This window comes from Tyto alba, unplaced genomic scaffold (genome assembly GCF_018691265.1).
Source record: "Tyto alba isolate M040663 unplaced genomic scaffold, T.alba_DEE_v4.0 Super-Scaffold_40, whole genome shotgun sequence".
In the NCBI taxonomy this organism is placed as follows: Eukaryota; Metazoa; Chordata; class Aves; order Strigiformes; family Tytonidae; genus Tyto; species Tyto alba.
The window spans coordinates 45,467,769-45,489,608 of NW_024881316.1; the positions used below are offsets into that span (position 1 = coordinate 45,467,769).

The window sequence follows — 21,840 nt, forward strand, 5'->3', positions numbered from 1 at the left end:
AAATCGAATTTAGAAACAGCAACTCAGACACTGCCTTGAACTTTGAGACTGGAAGTGGAAGAAAGAAGAGGTTCCACTGTTTGATCAGGCTTCATCTTCTCTCTTTGTGGAAGATGATGGGGATGCCAGATCTTGACAAGAGCAGAAGATCAGCTAACTAGGGATATGAGACAGCTGTGAAGATTCCTCTTGAATAATCTTTATGTGGCTTTATGGCATTGATGCACTGTGGGTCCTACAGTGGAAAGCTTCATTGATCAGAAGTACTCAAGAAAGGAAGAACTCAGTGCCAAACTCCTCTGTGCTAACTGAATAATTTGTTGTGGTGCACACATCTTTGTTCTAGTAAGAGTTCAAGCAGAGAGAAAAGTAGGGTCAGGCTGATCTGACCAAACGGTGAGGTCTGTCTTGATCTGATAGCCTCTTCTCCCTTTAAAGTGAATAGAGAAAAAAGGTCACCTTCTCTTCCAAAATCAGAAGCTGAAACTGGTAAGATAATCCACACCTTACATGTTCCTGATTTTCACATAATGGTTGAGGCTGGAATGGAACTCTAGAGGTCATCTGGTCCAACACTGCTACTCAAGCAGGGCAATCTACTAGAGCCAGTTGTACGTTAGGGCCTGTATCTTCAGCTGTGTCTATTGACTTTGACATCCATCTGTAACCATTTCAGGAAGAGAGGTGGAGAGAAGAACTTGAATTATTATCTCTGAATGGGGAGCCAAAACTGAAGGGAGAATTGAGAAAAGATGGCCTCTGCTGGTTGAGAAAAGAGGGCAGAGGTACAGTCTGACTCGTGTCTTAGAGTCTAAAGGTGTGAGTGGCAGAGAAGGAGGTGTTAAAAAAACAAACCATGGAGAAGAAACCATCCAGGGCTTTCATCGAGGCTGATCAGAAATGAACTTCAGCCCTCAGAACAGTGTTCAGAAGAGCTTTCTAGTAGAAGTGTAGAGAACTAAATTGTACATGACCTTGAGGCAAGAATGTGAAGGCTGTGTGAGATGAGGTGCCCAGGCTGAGCCCCTTGTCCTTGTCTCTTTAAAGCATCAGGATCCCTGCAGAAATACTTCTCTGCTCTATGGTGTTTTACATGATGCATGAGAACTGGGTCAGGTTCTTTTAGGAATGGGAGAAAATTCTTGTGGTGCATAGTCATCTCAGTGAGCAAGACTTAGGAGACCAAAAGTCATTCTTTTCATTGTCCCAATTCTCCTCAGCTAACATGAACTCAAGAGAAAAAATACCCCAAATGGATGCAGACATACGGAACATTGGCCAAACTTGCTGGAAAATTGGGGGATCTGGTTGCTTAGCTATGTCACTCATAATAAAGTAAGCATCTTTGCATCTTTGAAGACAATGCTGGAGACAGTTTGATTCTAAAGTGGGAAAGTCGGGTTTGTTTTTGTTTGTTTGTTTGTTTTTTTTTTTTTTTTAAAGAGTGCAATGGATCTCATTAATATGCATACTATTCTGAAGTAAATTAGTTCTTACTTCCAAGTAGAGGATTTCCTCTGGTACTCTTCAATGTGTTTGCATGGTAGTTCTGAATTGGGATAACATATATCATTTTCTTGTAGTAGGTTTTACTAATATTTATTAGTATTTACTAGTATTTATGTATACTAGTATCTCTATGTACGTTTCTGTACTTGGAGGGATGTGTGAAGAACTGAGATCTACCTTGGAGGTCAGGGAAGAGAAAGTGTCGTTGTGTGGGTGTGTGACCTCTGCAGTACCAGAGACTGATCCCTGACCAGTTTGCTTGATGAGATATTGTATAGGTGTAGGGACAAGTATGTGTCAGGGGACTGCTGATCTGTTTTGAACTGAATGTATATATTTTTTGTTTCCGAAACAGAAATACGTCTAAGAAAAACTCTAGGAAGCTGGTATAGTGTAGGCCTTATAAGGCTCTGGGTGGACGGAAAACCCAGCGGAAGGGAAGAGGTCCAGGTCTGAGATGGAAACTCCTAGGGGAGAGTGAAAGGTAAACTTCTGCAGGAGGCTAGGGAAGAAGAGGCAAAGCTCTTTCTTGGTAGGAGCCTCACCATACATTCTTTGTCAACAGATTGATCCCAAAGAGAGAGAAAGAAAATTGTATGCCCCCAAGAAATATCAAACAAATAGAATTGATCATCTGATCATTTAATTCATGCATTTAGCCAGCAACAGATTTGAATACAAATGTTAAAAGAAATTTTGTAGGCAAATGTGGGATCGTTTTTGGAGGACAATGGCCATGTTGGACAAGAGCAAGACTTTGGCTACATCTCAGAAGGGACGCGAAAAGAGGAAAAAGAACTGAGAGTGCTGTACAGCTAGTGAATGATGAGAACATCTTGACCTTCATTGGCCAGAAGCCTTGGGAGTAGCAAACAGGAATGTAGAAAAACAAGATAAGGATGCTGAGCTTTACCTGAAGAAAACGTGCCAGGCTATGGTTAATGGAAAACATCTGGCCATTTCTTAAACAGTAGAAAGTTTTCTACCTTGGGCTAAAAGTGTATAGAGTGTTGTGTTTGTGCTTGTAAGATTTAATTAACCAATAGGCTTAGGATAGCAGTAACTAACTTGTAGCCAATGAGTTATCTGATGTATTATGGACAGAGGGTAATGACCAATCAAATGTTAGTCTTAAGCACATGGACAGAGTGTGAAGAATGCATGTAACCAGTCAAGCTTTTTGTTTATGTGTGATCAGTTGATAGGAAGATACATAAATGCACTTGTATCAGAAATAAACATCTTCTATTTATGACTCATAGAGTTGCCAGAGTCCGTTATTCTCCTCAGGCAAATGTTCAGTAAATGGTTTTAAAGTAAATTTGCCTTTCAGTAAAGAAATACAAAGATACTGCTCTGAAAGAGGTAGTACTAAATATCTGTAAGACAGTCTTCAAAGTTATGGACACAAACTGGTGTTTTGGAAAAGTGTTGTGTGTCAATAAGCTTGATCTTTTGTTAGTTTAAATAAGAAACAATTGCTAATAAGAGGAAATAATAATAAGATAAAACTTTTTCTTTCTTTAAGTCCAACTCCTTTGTTTCATTTCATTAAAATGTAATCTATCTGTATTTAATCGCTTTCAAAAAAAAAAAAAAAAAAAGAAAAGAAAAAAAAAGATTCACTGTATTAGAAACATTAAAATTTATGTTTTTACTTAGAAAACCACCAATCCAGTGGCTTCTGCCAGTTTTACCCTTTCAGAGAAAGAGTTTTCTGATTAGGACTTGATACAGAAAATATCTTTTAAGGGATGGTTGACCTAACTTCCAAAATGCTAATAATTTGAAAAATATAGAGTCTCCTAAGGTTTTTTCTAAGAATGACAGAAATCTAAGAAAGAGATTTCAGCATCCTGATGGAGGTATCTAATTTTGAGTTGAAAGTTACACACGGTTGCTACCATTTAACTCATATTTTTCAGATATTTTTATACACAGATTAATAAATGTCGATACTGAATGCGTTTGTACTCACTTTTAAAATATAAGTCTTTTTTAAGCTTTTTTATGTAAAGACAAGTCAAGACGAGAACAAAGGTAAAACAGAAAGAATATTCAGTGGTTACTGGAGAGGATAAAACATTGGCAGGCTTTTATGAGAAAGAAAAGAAATGTTAGTCATCATGAACCTCAAATTTAGAATAGTTGCACTTTAACTTTGGTTTACTTTTTAGTTCCATCTTCAAAGTTCATCCTCCACGTTGTGTCTCATTTAACTCCTTGCTTTCCTTTCCTGCCATTGTATGATTCCCTCATTGACAAGTAAAAAGGTTATCAGCAAAACATTTTAAGCTTCTGTAAGGCTGGACACCTCTCCATAGTGTCCAGTAACATATTACACAGCAGTTGTAAACGTGTACAAAAGAAGCTCTACTGATTCAGGGTATTCAAAGCTTTAATTTAGAAATAACCAACCAAAGAAAATATCCCAAGGCAGAGAACCTGACATCTGAGTATGGACGTGAGTGATTAGGTTAAAGAACCTTAGCAGAAACAAGTCATACACTTCAAGGGCACAGTTACATTGAAAAGAAAGTAATGTTTGAAGCTCTGATTAAACAATGGTTATTTAGAAATCCAACAACTGCTGTATTTAATTTTCTGATGACTCCATCACAGACATCATTGTGCAACATCTGTTTCATAGAGAGTCTATTCAGGGTGAAGAGCAGTCTGAAGCATGCTGGAAAAAGACTGAAACATGCTGGGAAAATTCTGTGTCCAGTTTTTTCATACAATGTGGTCAGGTTGTAAGGCCTTGATTCACCTATCTTGAGCTGAGGCACTTGTCTAAGTCTTCTGACCATAGGGAATGAGTGAATTTTGGGTTGTGCATCAACGGTATCTTTCTACCATAGCAGGGTGAAGACCACAGGAGGAAATCAAACACACATGGATGATCAAAACAAGAGATTTGATTTATTGTCTTGCTCTGGGCTGCATTGATCTATCTCAAGGACTGCCTGAAAGATATCCCAGACAGATCTCACTGCAGGTTTTTTTGCATGCCTCATTGTCCCTGTTCTTATCTCTTTGCCTTCCCCATTTTTCGCTACTACTAATTAAATTTTGTTTGGTCTTAGATTTGCTACATCTGTACCTGAGGGTGGTATTTCATCTATGCTTATAGGATAATATCTGGCATCTCAAAGGTTATGCTCACCAGAAAATCCTCAATTTTCCCCTACAATTATGTGTGCTATTAGGCCATTTCTCATATATCTCACTTTTAATTTTTCACGGGGTTATCTGTAATTCTTGTCAGAGTGTTATATTGTTTCCTGTCACATCCAGCAATTTTCTCATATAATGGTCTGTAGTTTATCACATCCTGCCCTCTTCCAGTTGTTAAAGTCATATATTCCTCACATGATTTCAGCCATCTAAAATATAGTTTCCCAGGCTAAGCTAGACTTAGATTCATAGAATCATAGAATGGTTTGGGTTGGAAGAGACCTTTAAAAGTCGTCTAGTCCAACCCCCTCACAATGAACAAGAATATCTTCCACCAGATAGGTTGCTCAGAGCCTGGTCCAACCTAGCCTTGAATGTTTTCAGGGATGGGGCATGTAACACCGCTCTGGGCAACCTTTGCCAATGTTTCACCACTCTCATTGTAAAAAATTTCTTACTGATACCTAGTCTGATCTACCGTCTTTTAGATCAAAATCATAACTTCTTGTCCTATTGCCACAGGCCCTACTTCTAAGGTACTTCCTTGTCAAAAAGGAAACATAATTTCCTGAAAATGATAGATAGGTTAGGTGGAATACATCTCCATGCATAGGGATCCATTTCACTATTCTGTTTTTGAGAGAACCTGAAGGACTGATTTCCCTGGGGCATTAATCTTCTGAAAAAAGGCAGAGGACAAGAATGAGTACTTAGTGGATGAAGGTCTGGAAAGATTGCTATGGAAAGATTATAAGGAGAACTGGAGAACAAAACTGCATAGTTTATTTTTCCTCCTTTTTTCTTTTTTTTTTTTTTTTTTTTTTAAAAAAAAAAATAGAACTAAAGATAACTATTGAAGGCATCATTCTGAAAGATTTACTCACAGTGACTGGTACTTTCTCGCTCAGGTATTCCTTTGTGGTCAACACTCACAATCAATGAGACTATCTCACAGCTATAGGTGAATGAAAGACCTTCTGAATCCCCAAGTAGGATTTTGAAGGATGAGCTTCATGTATTGAGGATGACATTTTTACAGTCTGTCTACATATGGAGTCTTTTTCAAGTACTTCAATAATTCATATATTATGCACAAAATACTTCTAAAAACTTTACATTTGCAATATTTACATTGTTAAATACCTTCTCAGTTTTTACAAAAATTATTATGTGAAAGCTTTGAAAGGATAAAAGATGTCTTCTAGCCGACAAGGTAAAAAAGAGTCAGTCATTGCACATCTGCAAAAGAACATATCTGAACTAAAGTGTGTTATAACAGATGTATTTTCATTCATAGATAGAAATATGACATATATGTCAGTATACAACTGATATAACACATGGGACAGCCCTGCCCAGTATCTTTCTAAAGTGTTTCAAGGAAAAATACATCAGCAGAATTGAAAATATCTGTGCTAATTTATATGAGAGGAGTTTCTCCCTTAAATCTGATAATTAAGACATGAAATAAGATGCTAATATAAAAAAGTCTTGAAAGTTCATCTACTGTAGATTGTCCTTCTAAGACATGAGTGGTAGCTTTCTGTGTCTGAATGATGCCTAGAGGCACTGTGATCCTTCTGTTAGATTTTCATCTCCCATCCGTTGCCTCTCAATGGATTACCTCACATAGGTAGGCACAGATGTGTGACTCTGCTCCCGGCTACTGTCATCTCACAGGGTTTCTTCAGATATCTCAACTTTTTTTCTCTCTTAATCGAGCTGACATTATCATCACTTCTCAGATGGAGTTAATTTACCTTAATTTAGCTTCAGTTCTCTTCTTTCTGTTTTGTCTTGTTTTAGGAGGCAGCGACTTCAAAGGTAGCGACTAACCACACGGCAGTTCTCCACTGAGTGAGTTGAACATATTTGCTTTCTGATCAGTTGCTAGCAACTCACTCTTTATCTTGGAGCTAGCAATGAGTTCAGTTTATATATATTGACATTAACAGTGCTATTAACCACTTATTACTGTTGGATGTAATAAGGCATATTAAGCAAATACCCATTTTTCATGTCTCCTACTCAGTTTCCTTACTGTGTCCTTGAAAGAGTCTAAATAAATCCATGACAATAAAGAAATTTTTTACCACTTCACTTTCTTCTCCCTTTCAATAAACATATTAACAAGGAATATTGATACTCATATTGCCACTTAATATACCTTATCTATAACTATATTCTGTACTTTACCCTGGAAATTATTTCAACATTTTGTTGCCTGTCATAACCAATATTCAAAATGCAGCACATTTTCTCCCCCATCTGAAAATATGAAAACATGATTTCTTAAAAAGTTAATCTGGGATGCTCTGATGAAAAGCTTGTTGGAATCCAAATAAACAATATCAATCCATTTCTTCTTGATTACCTCTACACAGTTGAAGGATGTGATGGTAACTCAGAAATCTTAGTTAAATATGGTATCCTGTAGTAGGCTTGAAACACAAAGGTTGTTTCAATAACTATATTGACTCAGTGATGACAAAAGGTAAAATATAGATAAATTTGTAGAGCAGTTTGTGGTGGGTTTTTCTGATGAACAAATAAATTGGAAGGATCTAATTAATTCACCTGAGCTTGGCATTATGACTATGTATTCTAAAATCAAGCTTGTATTATAGTCCAAAAATATAGCTATTTATAGATCCTTGTTGAAAACATAGTGTGGTTAGGACAATACTCGGATGTTGGTTTTTAGCATTTCAAACTGAAAAGAGCATCATTAGGAAAAATATTACAGATTAATTATTTTTCTACATATTGGCTTCAAATCTGCTGTGCTCATCATAGTTGTTGGAGTGAATTTCACGTAGTTTCTCCTCTTCTGGAACCTGCCATGAAAATCAGAGAAGAGTTCAGTTGATGAGATGTAGACTTCCTTTTGCCATTAAAGGAGACTAAAGTACACTGAGAATGTCATTTTGTTTGTATAAATTATGTGTCTATTCATTAACATTGATCCAGCACGACATGTACCACCAGTTCTGATTTCTGAGGGATTAATTCAGGGTTTTCTTAATAGAAGAATTCCTTAACACTGGTGTTAGCTACGAGAGTGCAAAATTAATATCTAAGATTTTCAAAGAGCTCTAAAGAAACAAGGTGACCATCTCTAGTGAAATGTAAATGATCTTGTATGCCAAATATCAACGTCCTTCTCCACTACTTGATAAAGTTCATGTAGCATACAGTATTTCTGAGCTGTTCTAATGATCCTACAGTACCTTCAGTTAAACAGGGTTGTATTATTATCACTGGTCAATACAGACTGTGAATTCTTCAGCCACATTTTAAAGCTTTCCTTTTCCTAACATTTTTATCTTTTACACCTGACAGCCTTTTTCAGGTCTTGCTGAAAACCAGTGCTTTGACTTTCCTGAGGTCAAACAGCGAATGACTTACAGAGCTGTCATTAAAAGTTGTTTTTTCTGATTGTCTTTGCTACAGCTGATCTTTTGACTCAAAACTTCCCCTTAGACTGAAAACTTTCATCAAAAGCCAAATATTGTTGTTCATACTGGAGTTTAATTCATTAAAAAACTAATTTAGTCTACTTTTGAGTTCACAACATTTTGTTTAGAAAGAATGTGTATCTTGTATTTCTTCTTGTCTTGCGTTTTTGAGTTTGTCCTGGCATAAAGGATAAAATTCAGAATGCCTAAATTAAGAATCTGTCATCAGTCTCTAATTAAGGGGGATGCAGAAAGCCTACAAACAGTACAGGGAACTTCTTAGGTTAGCCAAGAGGGAGGGTATGTCTGAGTTTCTGCTCTGCACTTGTTTATAGGCATTCAGATGTATGTGGGACTCAGCTGATCAAACCTACGTCTCTATGGTGTAGAGGTCTACATTTGAGGTAGGCAATGAAAGCTCTTTCATTATCAGTGGAGAATATAGAGACTTTCAAGGTTTTCATTCATGTAACCTAATGCTGATCTGGAAGTATTCAAATGAACTGCAGTCTAGAGACATCTCTTCATTGAGTGTAAAGGGAGCCTAGCAGGGATACTTCAAATGTACTTGTTTATCAGCCCTGTTGTTTGTGTCTTCATGCATAAAACAACAGTTCCAGGAGGCTCATTTTCTTCTGATAACCTCAGTGAACAGATCATTCAGCCAGGAAGCAGAAGAGCTTCTGCTTAGCCTAGGGAGACTCACCCTACAAACATCAAAGTGTTCTAAATTTCATTCAGTATGAAATTCTAGATAACATTAGAAAAACAGTACCATTTGGTCAAAAATGCTAATATTATGTGACTGAATTACAAGAAGAAAGAGGATACCTGGTGCAGCAAACACTTAAAAGAGAGATAAAAAGCTCCACTGATGTCTCAATTTGTTGGCTCTATTTCTGCTTTTTGTTCAAGGTTAGTCCAATGTAAACAGCATGACTAGCTAGCAAGTCCAAAAAAGATCTTGAAGATGGCCTTGATAAATTCACAGCCTGAGGCAGAGCATTTTTGAAAGCTGACTTATGTGCAAACCACAAACCCCAGATGAGCAGGACTGTAGTGTGCTGTACATCTTCCAAAATAATGAAAATAATGGAAGGTTGTATCTTACCTCCCAATAAACAGAGTCATCAAAGCAGTTCTGGTCAGATGCTTGTCCCAAGAAGGGCAGCTTTAGAATACCACCTGCAGGAAAAACATCATCAGAGGTTAAAAAATGGACAAAATGCCTAAATAAATGTTTCTCAGATTTCTCCTGGGGAGTCATCTAATTATTCTGACTTGTTTCCTAGTATATATAAATGCCCACCCATCTTGGGACATCATATCACTCATTATGAGAGGTGATGCAGGTTTCTTCATGTCAACGTGAATAAGAGCTTGTTTTTAATTGCTCAAACATTTCCCAGATTTCAGACTGGAATTTTCTATTTCAGCCTGAATTTTAGTTTGGAAACTATCCACAATTACACATAAATATGTGACACCTAAATGAATATGTCTTAATCTCGAACTAGTTTCTGCTCAGAATTTTAAGTGTCTGAATCTAGAGAATTTCATCCAGAAAAACATCTTACTATTCCTACATATACAACCTAGTATCTTTGAAACATGTATGCAGTAGGATATCTAGGTTTCATTTGAAGACAAAATTATTGGAAGACTTCCATATATATGTTTCTGCCAGTGTGTCATCATTCGTTGTATCTATTTTTCTGTTTTGTATTATTCACATTAAATCGTTGATATTTTGATGTTCTTCATGGGAAAACCACTAAATTCGCATATATTTCAGTTGCTATATGCATCATACTGACCTGTCAATGCTCCGCCTGCCAGTGCAATTCCGATTGTACTGCCCAGGGCAGCAGCCTGCATTCCAGGAGTAGAAATGACACCTTGCCTGAAAGAAAATAAACCATTGACAATCAAAAAGTTCTCACACTTTGAGAATGATAATTGGTCTTACAACATTGTACTTGCTGTCTGTTAGACAAGATAGCACATAGGAAAATATACTGCCATTGCTGTGTACAATACAGAAATCATGATTTTATTTTGGTTTTATTTTAGACTATAGATGAAAACAAGTTCTTTGAAAAGGATATCATTATCTTGAAAACCTGCAGAGAATGCTTTGCTTTGCCAAAAAGACCAACATTTCATCTTCTTGGAGTCTCTAAAATTAAAATAATGGAAATAGCCTATTTTGTCAATTTTCTTGGAAATCTTACAGTTACCGGCAGTGTAATTGTAGAATCATAATAAAGAATCTTTTATGTTTGAATGGTTCTGTATGTTGTTTTTTATTATGTTTTTAATTTATTTATTTTTATTTGAGCTTTTAGTTTGGAATGCACTTGGCATATAAAGAGTGTGTTAAGGGAAGGATATCCAGAAGAGTTCTATTTAAAACAGAACACGATATTTGACATCAAATCAAAGATGCATTTTCTGAAGAAAATATAATAATTAGATCAAAGGAAGCTGTAAAATTAGCTAGACCTTCAGAAAGCAATAAACTCCTTTCTTATTTCTGTAACTCACCTAGCTTCCTCTTTTATTGCAGTTACTACAATGCCAGCAATACCTCCAAGTATTCCAGGTAAACCATGTAAATTATGAACTCCACAAGTGTCTTGAATGTTCAGTTTGGATGACAACAAAGGCTGAAATGAGGAGAAATATGAAGTTTATAGTTACTTTATAATCTTCCATCATCTCTAGAATGATATACAAAAGAAAGTAGTGCAGAAGTACAAGAAATAGTTTAACTTATTTCATGTATACAAAATTTAGCTATAAAACTGGTTCTCTTTCCTTTCACTGTGAAGTTGTTTCTATGCAGAGAAAACCAAGTATATACATATAATAGTACAAATGTCCAATCTACCATCATACATATAATGGTACAAAGCAGTCCACTGGTATTCTTAATCACTTCAGGCACTACAGCAAAAGTTGAAAGAGGTGGATAAGTAACACTACACATCTATTCTGTGTCTGCTATTCAAATATTTTCTTCCAAGAGGTTTCTCCATCAGGAAATGTCAGTTTAAACAGTTTTAGTCAGAAAATTTTGTTTCTACATTTTGCATACGAAATAATTTCGTTTTATACTTCAAAAAGGTTTTCTGATTACAGATCTACTTAGAAATTTTAAAAGACTGAAATGTAATTAGCCCTATTTCACTGAAACATGGGCTTGGAGCAAAATTCTGGCAGCTCCTTGAACAGAAATCCCCATTTTTAATGAACTGTAATATCTTTGTGTTCCTTCTCTGGTTTTAGCTAGGTGATGGACTCAAGTTAGCACATAATCATATATTTAAGTCACACTGATTTAAAAATAACTGTTATCTACAGCTTACTCTCTATAGTGTATCAGCCAGTTTCTAAATTGCCTTTCTAGCAAACAAAGGGAGCTCTAGTAAAATCAATGAAGCAATAAGTAAATGAGAGCAGGGGCTGGTCCTCAGCACTTACAGTAAGGAAGTGGAACCCAAGGACAGAGATGATTCCAGCAATGCCACCAATGCACATGGCAGCAAAAGGGTGGATTGACATGTCAGCACAAGTACCCACTGCTACTCCTCCTGCCAGGGTGGCATTTTGAATGAGAACCTGCAAAGAGTACACAGAGGTGGAGATGATATACGTGGAATAGAGGCTTGTTTTAGGGCTGAGTGATTTTGAAGACTTTTTTTGCATACAGAAGTTTTCCTTTTCTTCAGGTGGGATTTTTCCAATGAAGAATGAACAGGAACTTAAAATCTGGTTCCCTGCTACAAGTTCAGAATGTTGGTTCAAAGCTGCTCTAAGCCAGTTTAACTGGGGCCAGTTTAATGCAGTGCAACTTTTGCAAAGTCACTACAATTCATTAGACCCCTTGATAAGCCAGGCTGAGCCAATGAGGACTGCCTCCTACAACAGCAGCAAATTCTGCAGGCTCACTGAGCTGTGCCTGCTCATGCTGGGCTTAGATAAACACTGTGACTGCTGGAAAAAAATATGCGTGAAAACACAGGGCTGGATTTTAGGCCAAGGAGATGAAGGGTTGACAGTCTGGCATCCCCAACCTAGTTTGGCTTTGCCTGTTGTGCAGCTTCACTGTGCGATTGCCAGGAAAGATGCCATTGCTTTGAGAGAACTATTTTGCCTATTACAATATGGTAACGCAAATAAGATTTTCTTTGGAATAAGAGCCAAAAGTCTACCTGAACGTTGGACTAATGTCTCTATGGTCCATCAGGTTCTGTGGACAAGAGAGAACAAGGGAGCAGGACCATCACCATCATGTCTAAGAGCTTTTCACTCTCCAGATGCAGTGATCCCACTGAGGAATCATCACATACCTAAAGCAGGGTGGGTTGCCTCAGGGCCCAACCTCACACTATAGCTTTTAAAAGCATAATAGCTCTAAGTTTGTCCACACTATGAGCAAAGGCTCTAGATAGCTCATGGACATTGGAAATCTATTCAATCATCCTTATCACAGAGGGATGATTCAATTTAACAGAGGTTGAGAAGTGATGCTTACCATACTGAATTTGCCTCTTTGATCCACGAGGCTGGAGAGGGCAAATGTTATGATGGTACATGCAGCCAAGGAATAGTAAGTGTTGACAATTGCCTTAACCTGGAAAGTTTCATCAGATGCAATGGCAGAGTTAAAACTAGGCCAAAAAAGCCAAAGGAACAAGGTACCTGGATGAATATAAATCAAAATAAAACAAAGACTGTTCAGTCACAAGGGATATTTCAATGTGAAAGGTCCAACACAACAGAACTAGCTACAAGAAATGAGAAAAATGATCAATAAGAAATATGAAATAGCCAAAATGCTGGAAAAAATAATAGATCATGTAGAAGCTTTTGACACTAGCACCTGGGATTTTGACACTTGGTCTCTGTCAAATCTTACTGGAAGACTTTAACACACTGTGACCCCTTGTCATGCCCCAGTCCCTGCCAGAGCTCACCAACACAGTGAAAATCATACTAGAATAGCAAGACAGTTCACATGCAAATCCTTTATCACATATTGATATAACTGCTAGTGTTAGGTGGTAAATTGATATATGAGTAGAACTCATGGACAGATAGATGTATCATTTCTAACATTCATTAGTGGGACAGACACAGCTCAGTACTTTTAATTATGACTAATTTCTATAAAAATGCTGTTTGTAACAGAAGATTTAACAAAAAGGGATTCACCACTAATGCACAGTGAAAATGCACCTTTAATTTGATCTTTCATTTTTTTTAAACAAGGAAAAACTGTAAAAAGATGTTTGTCTGTCACTGAAAAGATTGTGCATTCATCGGACAAAAAAGACAATGCTTCTATGATTGGTTTTAAGAGAATGGATGCAACGTAATAATAGGTAACCATTAAAGCATAGGGCTGAAAGGGGAATGAACAACTAATCAACACTCGTTATTACTTCACTTACCAATCATAGCAAATATGTCCGAATTATAGGTAGATTCTTCATTTTCATGTTTGTTTTTCAAGCCAGGACGATACAAGATTAGGGTTACAGCCAATCCAAAGTAAGCTCCAAAAGCATGGATAGTCATTGAGGCTCCAACATCCATGGCCTGTAATAGGGACCCAAAATAATGCCATAGATTTTATACAGCATAAATATTAGAATTTAATGAAGAAGAAGAAGCCTGGATTACTTTAATGGTTTATTTTCTATGGTAGAAACTAGAACCTAGAATATGTAAACAGGAAGTATTACAAAATGAAAGTATTTGTTATAAGCAGAAAACAATTATTGCTAAGTAGTTGTACCTGAAGTATTTTTGTAACTAGATGTTCATTGCATGCAAAGATTGTGATCTCCAGCAATGTCATGATCAGCATCTGAAGAGGACTGGTTTTCCCCAGGACTGCTCCAAACGAAATCAAAGCAGTTGCTGTACTAAAGTCTGCATTTATCATACTGAAATTAAGAAAAGGAGTAGAACCAAGACAAAGTAAAGCAAAAACACAGGAAAAAATAAAATTAGTTTAAAGAGACCTGAAATACGGCTGTAATATCAAACCTGTTATACTATTAAAATGATACACCATTTGCTCTTTAGATATAAAATTATCAGGATTATCTCTGTGGATGAAAATTAAATCAAACCTTTCCAAATGGGTTTTCTAGGGATCTTACCAGCTACTGAGGAAAAAGCATGGGAAGATTACCTACAGCTTATACCATGTATGTGTTTAGATGGTTGAAATTATAGTGAAAAGTCAGATGAGATGTGTATTGCAGATGTACAGGGGTATTTCCAGCTCTGACTGTCATTTGAACTACAAAGATGACAGGGAGCTCTGAGCTTTGGTCAGATGGTTTGCACTAGCTGTTAGGAAGGGCTAGTGTTAACAGGTTATGGACAATGGCAAGGATAAATAAAATCACAAATTGGTCAAAAACTTGCAGCACAGAGGGATACTAACTTATGGGTGCCTCTACAGATGCCTGCCTCTAAGCATTAAAGAGCTACTAGTATTATTTCTGCTTGTCCCTCAATAATGTTTAGATGCTGTTCCTTTTAAAATTGTCTACAAGTTGTCTCACTAAACAGACCTGCAGATGTGAAAAACACTCTGAGACCTTGGTAAAAGCAGGACAGATGAATGGAAGGGGGTTTAAAAGTATCTAGTGACATTGTTCATAAGGTGTCTTATTCTATGGGGTCCAAAACCTACTGCAGTATGGTGCTCATGCAAATCATTCCTTGAGAAGTAGGAAAAAACCTCACAAATGGATAGACACACTGTTCTAGCCTTTCTTCTGTGACCCCATGTGTCATGGAAGGGGAGATCCTTTCATGCCTGCTAGATGCAGGAGGTTTTGTGCTACTGCTGGAAATTTTCCAGCTTCCACAGCTCCAGAGATTTAAAGCAGTCTTTCTATATGACCTATGGCCCACATGTAACATAACACCTCAAATTTCATCCCACCTTTGGTTCCCTTGGCCCAGTGCATCAGCTCTTGTCCCTTTAGAGGTGAAGACAGACAAATGTTGAGAGGTGGACAATAAGGTTCAATTACATTTCAGTGAATTTAGAAGTACAATCCCACAGCTGTTATAGTTTATGGATTCTCCTGATATCTTAAGGGATAGAAATGTCAGTTTTGGTAAATTCACGTGTACCTTTTGATATTAACATGAATTTTCCCTCCTTCCATGTGCCAAAATCCTTGCATCAGGGTTCCCCACTGGAGACCGAAGGCAGCCACAAGCATGTTGATACCAACACTGCTGAATCCATATTTCTTCAGAAAGGTCATCAGGAAACCAAATCCAACAAATATCATCACATGGACATCCTGAAAATCTGAAGGGAAAACAGGTCTGTGTAGTGACTATGAAGAGTGACTATGAGGGGAGGAAAGCTAGGGAAAAATGAGGATTTAATGGAAAAGAATTCCAAAATTATGTCATCAGCATGACCCATCCTTCCCCACTTCATGACCAGTCTACTAGTTGAAGATTAAGCATCTGGAAAATGCAATACCCAATTACTGATTTTACTAATTTATGTATCAGTATGGAAAGAACACTAGATCTCTATACTAACAAATGTAACTTGTCCAGAACTGTTCTCCATGTGCGAAGCTAACTGGAACATCAGAGTATCATGTCCTTACAGAAAAGTTCTTTCCCCCCAAATAAAGGTTGTCACACCCAGCATGTTCTGGCTAACTCCAAAATTGTACATGGGATTTCTCTGGTAGAGTGATAGTTGGTCCAGTCCAAAGGTATGTTTGTTATCCTTAAAAAGAGATAGATTTATATACCTGAGTAAAAGAAAAAGATGTTTAAGGTAATGCCTAAAGTAGGAAATTAATATTGATAATCAGCATGTACTTAGCCCTCCTTCAAATATGCTTTTTTTTTTTTTTTTCAAATATGAACTTTGTTAAAATATGGCTAGTACTTTTTCTACCTTTTTTTAAGTCTTTCTTTTTTTTTTTTTTTTTTTTTTTTTTTTCCTCTTCTATTTTAGGCTTTTTACTACAAACTGAGTTTATCACCACAACATGGATATTTTATATTTTAAAATGTTTTGTTACTCTGATGTGATTTATGTGATTTAATGGACTCTACACCAAACAGGTTTGAGTCCTGTAATTAAAGCTTTTTCTCCAATTTTGTTGTTAGCAAGAATCCTAGTCTAGACAAACTGTTTCTTTTCATTTGTATTTCATTGTCTCCTACATACAAATATGTGGGAATAACGTGAGATGTTGACCTGATTAATATAATAATTTGGCTTGAAGTTACATTTCCCAGTTATGTACTTTCAGCATTCTTACACTTTTGCATTACCATGTTTAGCCAAAAGAGGGCCCAGAAGTACAATAAATTACTGGGCATTCCTAATAAACCCTATTATATTTGCACTGTCATATTCCAACCCTGACCTAGCACTGAAATACATGCATGTAGTAAGATCCTTTACATTGGGCTACACACATCTAAGAAACAGCATAGAAATGTAAGTGGTTTGCAGACATCCCCAACCCTTTTGCTTCCTCTTTAGTCTGCGCATTTTCACATTTATTTCCTGACTTCAATAATAGCCAGTGATGGGATTTTTGAAGCCACCAAAGTCCTTTGAACCTTTCCACTTTCCTACGTGCTACTCAGTTTCCAGAACTACTATACAAACTCTCGTGTTGTGCTTACTACTTACTTTAAAGCATACACAATCAACTTAACTTCCCCATCTGGACTTCTGCTTTTAATATACCTGCATATTTTGTATTGCAATTCTGTGTGAAAATAAGCCTTGCTTAGAGCTCAACATATTCCCTTGGTTCGGGGGACCTGAAAAGAGATGAAAAAGATATGGCTGTGGCCCATGAAAACCATGCTAATACAACCTTCCTGAGCCTTAGTGGATGCAGAACCCAAACCACAGCTTAATTTGTCCATATTCCTACGTGAGAGGGAGTCAGCAGTGGGTGTTTAGGAAAAGGATATTAAAATACAAGATAATTTGATGGGTACAACTGCCTGTGTACCCTCCCAGCTTGCAGCAGCCTGTGCCACAAGGACACAGAGCTATGTCTTTTTTCTGTGATGGTGAACAGCACATCTAGAGCGACTCTCCTTCAAATGTCTTGGAAAACATGTAGTAGTCATTAGTGCTGGTAAGACTGAGATTGGATAGCCTTTCCAGCATTCCTCTAACACCACTCTGATGATCTCAGGTACAGGTGATCACCCACCTAGGGTTTTTTTTTGAGTGGGACAAAAATATGTTGACAGGTCACATGAAGAAGCTCTTTTCAAATAAGAGAAGGAGTAACCCAAGATATCTTTCCCTCTTTTTGGAAGATAAGTGGAAATTGTATGCTGAGAAAGCCTTTTTCTCCTCTTTTTAAAATAATTTTCTATGAGTGACCATTCACCCAGTAACCTGTGGGATCAGCACCTTTACATTTGAGTATTGGCATAGGTTATTTGTCTGACTCTTGTACAACTACTTTATTAAAAGCTTGTTAATGTTACCAAAAAAATACAGAACTAGAGGGCAAATCCATAAAAGTTGAACAGCAATATCATTTACAAAAGTAGCCTTTTTGTTTCACCTTAGAAAAGGAAACGCAAATGTATTCAATAAACACTTAACATGACAAGTCAAAGTAATATATGACTTCAACAGTTTTCAGTTTTCATCTCACCTGAGTTTCATGCACAAAATGAAGGGTATGTTTGAAAATTACCTACTTCTGCTCTTTTAATTATTTAATCAGCCTATGTCATAGGACTTTCCAACAGTTTTAGTTTTGCCCATTCAGGGTAGTTAGCTCCAGGTAAGAAAAATTTTCTCCCAGAGGAGATTATGGTTTGTTAGCATTCAGTGTATTGCTTTCTCTTGTTTGCAATCTTCTGGTTAAATCATTGCAGACAAAGCAAGTAAATTCTTCTCATCAAAACAATCCCATTCATGTATACAACGTCTCAGTAAATCATGCCTAGATTAGTAAAAGAAGCTTTACTGCTTAAGTAACCTGACTACATGTGAGCAAAAAAACAGGTGTCAAAAGTGTGTTGATGACTGAGGAGTTTATTTCTGAATGCCCACCAACAGGGCTTCTGCATTCTCAACTGTCTTTCGAAAGGTGCTTTTAGAAATCTCACCCCAGCCCTGAAGATTAGAAACAGTTCTGTTTGAAACAAGCAGCTGTTTGACATATAATCCTGAGTCCTCCTGAGGGCTAGCCAGGATTCATATAAATGTTTTAAAATGATCTGGGCTTATTTACACAAAAGATTAAAAGTCCTGGTTAAATCTAGGTTAATTCATGGATGTTGAGGACAAATTTCAACTAGTTTAGACTATACCTTGTGCTTTAACTACCTCTTATGCATCCTTTTGAAGAAGAGTAGATATGGAATGATTTAAAATGATGGAGAAAACAGCATGATTTGAAATAAACAGTTTCAGTAACTAGCTGTGTTTAATAAAACATAGTACTTCTATTCTGTAAGACAGGAAAATAAAGACTGGGGAAAATGCTCCAGCAGATCCTGAGCAAAACTACTGCACGTGATTCTGCAAGGCTGCTCAAGACCAATGTATTAATTCCACTGCAAGGTCTCTGCATGGTGGTCAGTCTCAACACAAAGATGCTTGTGGCATCTAGGTTTGTACTAAAAAACTGTGATTTTGCTCTGCATAAAGGAGTAAGCTGTAGAAGCCTGAAAAAGAGAGGTGCATAAGTTTTCCCAAGCCATGAATCATGGATCAATCGCATGACATTACATACAGGATATCTGTACAAAAGAAATCCTCTAGGAGTGTTTGCAAAGCCATCACACACCCTTGGCCTCCCATTCTAGTGACACTGCACACCTGAAGTTGTCCATTCAATTCACCATGCTTACACTTGCATCCACCTGAAATAAATATAATGCAAAGCTATGCTTTGGGATTGATCTCAGCTCATTCCCTTCTTACCTGAGTGCTAAACTATGGTGATCCTCAATTATTATTTTCATCTTTCTTCAGTCCAGAACTACTGAAACAGCTTGGTTTCATGGTGCTGAGGTATTTAAGGCATACAAAATCAGGCCTTGCACTGCAGTTCTGAGTATATAAGTCAGCCCTTGGATGAAACAACTAAATCTATGAGGTACAGATGAGTTAAACTCTCTGGGGATAGCATGGGAAGCAGTTTGCCAGGACTTCCCCTGGCTCAGGATATGTCCTAATACATGTACCCAACCATAGTATTAGTTTTCTGTCAGATCCTCAGGTAAACTGTGCTCTTGTGTGCACTTTGCGGACAGGGAAGTTTGAGAGAAAGAGGGCCTGAAAGTGTGTTCTGGGTTTTTGTGGTGGGGTTTTAGGTAGCAGGGGAGGGGGCTACAGAGGTGCCCCCCTGTAAGAAGCTTCTCAAATCTCCCTTGGCTCCAGGTGTGGCCAGGGCTGAGCCAATTAGTAATGATGGCTGCTCCTCTGCAAGATTGTACTTAAGAAGAGGAACCTAGGCAGAGGTTGGGACTTGTGAGGAGGAGTTATGAGAAGGTCACCTACATTAATAAAATAACACTGCCAGAGTAGAATTATCAGTGCTGTCAAATTACTAGTGTGGTCTCTGGAATAGTTTTTGCCTAGGACAGATATCACTTCCCGGGTGACAGTGGACAAAGGGTCATTCCCAATATACCATTTAGATAAGGCCACTTCATTTAGGAACTGGGATAGTTAAACATCATGGATGTGGCCAAGCTGTGTCTCAGAAAGAGAACAGGCTCTGGCATAGCCTAAGTTACTATCTCTTGGGGATACTGCTACATCTTAGTGGAGTTAACCCAAATGTGAGTAATTAGCCCCCAATGTTCAGCCGCTGGCTCAGTTCTGAAGCTGAAAAATGACATATATTTACTCTTCTCTCAACTGGACAATGACCTGTCTGAGGATACACAACAAAAGACTACTAGGGAGTGGAGTGACCCCAAAATCATATTCCCCTGTAATAGTCACTGAAAGGCCAGTTGTAATGACATAAAAAGAAGGATATGTTCAAAATTACATGGGTACTACATACAGGCAAGGAGTTCTGTACTGTTAAGATCATCATTGAGAGGGTTGCTATCAGGACTACAAGTCATTAAGACATCAGAATCAAGAAAATGAACAACAAAACTTCAGTACTTCCAGTAAGACACAGGCTGCTCCTCTGCATACTTAATTTACTGATTATTTACAACAGTCTGATCTTCGCATGAGGACGTGGAGTGTGGGAGAAGTCAGTAACTACTTCTCAGGCTGAAAGCTTTCTCCCTGAACTTCATCAAGCATTTTCAGAACAACAAATCAACAAACATTTGCAGACTGAACCATTACTGTCAACAGCTGAACCACTGCTCTGAAAGATAGGAGGGGTTTATCCACCTTGTGACAAAAACTATTGCCCTTCATGGAGTTCAGTTTCTGCAAATATATTTTGTAATGATAACAAATATGCTGCCCAATTTCCATGTTCGCGAAAGACAGCCCTTTGAAACCTGGGTGATAATAATGAAAAGTTCTGTTAATTTTCATTATTTGATACAATAGGATAAAAGGTCCGGCAAGAAGCGCTACAATCCATCTCTGTAGAATGCTAGAATTTTTCAAAGCAATTCATATTTCTCCATTTTTTAATCTGCTATGCAAACACTAGAACTATTTTCAGGATGCTTCTCTCTCAAAACAGCTAACTTCTCAGCAGTTAGGCACTTTCAGTATTTCATATGTGCTCAGCTTGAATTTGTCTTTGAAGTCATCTCAGAAAAAGTTTGTTTGTCCCAAAGCGTGCCTTTCTTTTCTAGCTCTATCTGCAGGTTTTTTAAGTTATTCAGAAAACTTGATTAGTATTCGTTTAAAGAAATTCTGACTTCTATAAATCTTAGACAGCAACACTTACATGGGTATGATGGTAGAGAATTATCACTGTTTTCATATTCCACAAATATCCCAAACAGAACAATGATGATCACTTCCAGAAGAAGAGCCGTGATCGAGAACTTGAGCCTCATGTTGGTGTCAAGGGCTGAAGGCATCGCAGGAGAGCGGGAGGCTGCCAGAGCCTGATAAAGGACGTTTGCCTTCAGCAGAGCTGCCTAACTCAGTGGATCTGGGTGACAGGCGAACACACCGTCACACCCACTATGGGAGGGAAACAGTACGGGTTAATATAGCGATTTCTATTTCCCAGGCTATTTCTGTGCATGAAATGCTGGCCTACATATTTTTTCAATTTGTAATGCAAACCAGCTCATTTAGTCATAGACGTGCTTCTCACTTTCTTATACATATTTTTAAAAGGAAATAGCCTAAAAGAAAGTCTCTCAGAGACTGGTTTACTGCACATAGTAAGGAACACATAGTAAGCAACAGTCATTTGTATTTCCTGTAGTCAGTAATTTCTTCAAGTTGTAGCTTTCATTTTTAAGCTTGTATGAAACATGGATAATCTTCTATCTCTTCATATAGGATACAATAAGCAGAGAATCTCTTTCAGCAGACTGAAGTACTTGTTCTTATTTCACAGTGAATGAAGTACTCAGAGCACAAGTTCTCATTGTGAACTCTTATTTAAAAAGAAAATAATTATACTTCTTCATAAGGAAAAAAGATATACCTAGCTGTTAACAAATAAAGCTGTAGATTATTAAAAGA

General features: G+C 37.4%; 1 protein-coding gene across 2 annotated transcripts; it reads right to left on the reverse strand.

Annotated features, from left to right (window-relative positions):
* Positions 1 to 3,889: 3,889 nt before the first annotated feature.
* Positions 3,890 to 21,278, reverse strand: RHAG (Rh associated glycoprotein). Of its 2 annotated transcripts, none has more exons than XM_009966326.3 (10): positions 21,086 to 21,278; positions 15,312 to 15,495; positions 13,951 to 14,101; positions 13,604 to 13,751; positions 12,685 to 12,851; positions 11,631 to 11,768; positions 10,692 to 10,813; positions 9,962 to 10,047; positions 9,256 to 9,329; positions 3,890 to 7,523 (listed from the first exon to the last, which is right to left on the reverse strand). In XM_009966326.3, the coding sequence occupies exons 1-10, from the start codon at positions 21,219 to 21,221 to the stop codon at positions 7,446 to 7,448; spliced, it is 1,284 nt and encodes a 427-aa protein (XP_009964628.2). In that variant the 5' UTR covers positions 21,222 to 21,278; the 3' UTR covers positions 3,890 to 7,445. The 2 variants fall into 2 exon arrangements, with proteins under 2 accessions (XP_009964628.2, XP_042659520.1); XM_042803586.1 differs by lacking the exon at positions 21,086 to 21,278 and adding an exon at positions 19,132 to 19,149.
* Between the last annotated feature and the right edge of the window lie 562 nt (positions 21,279 to 21,840).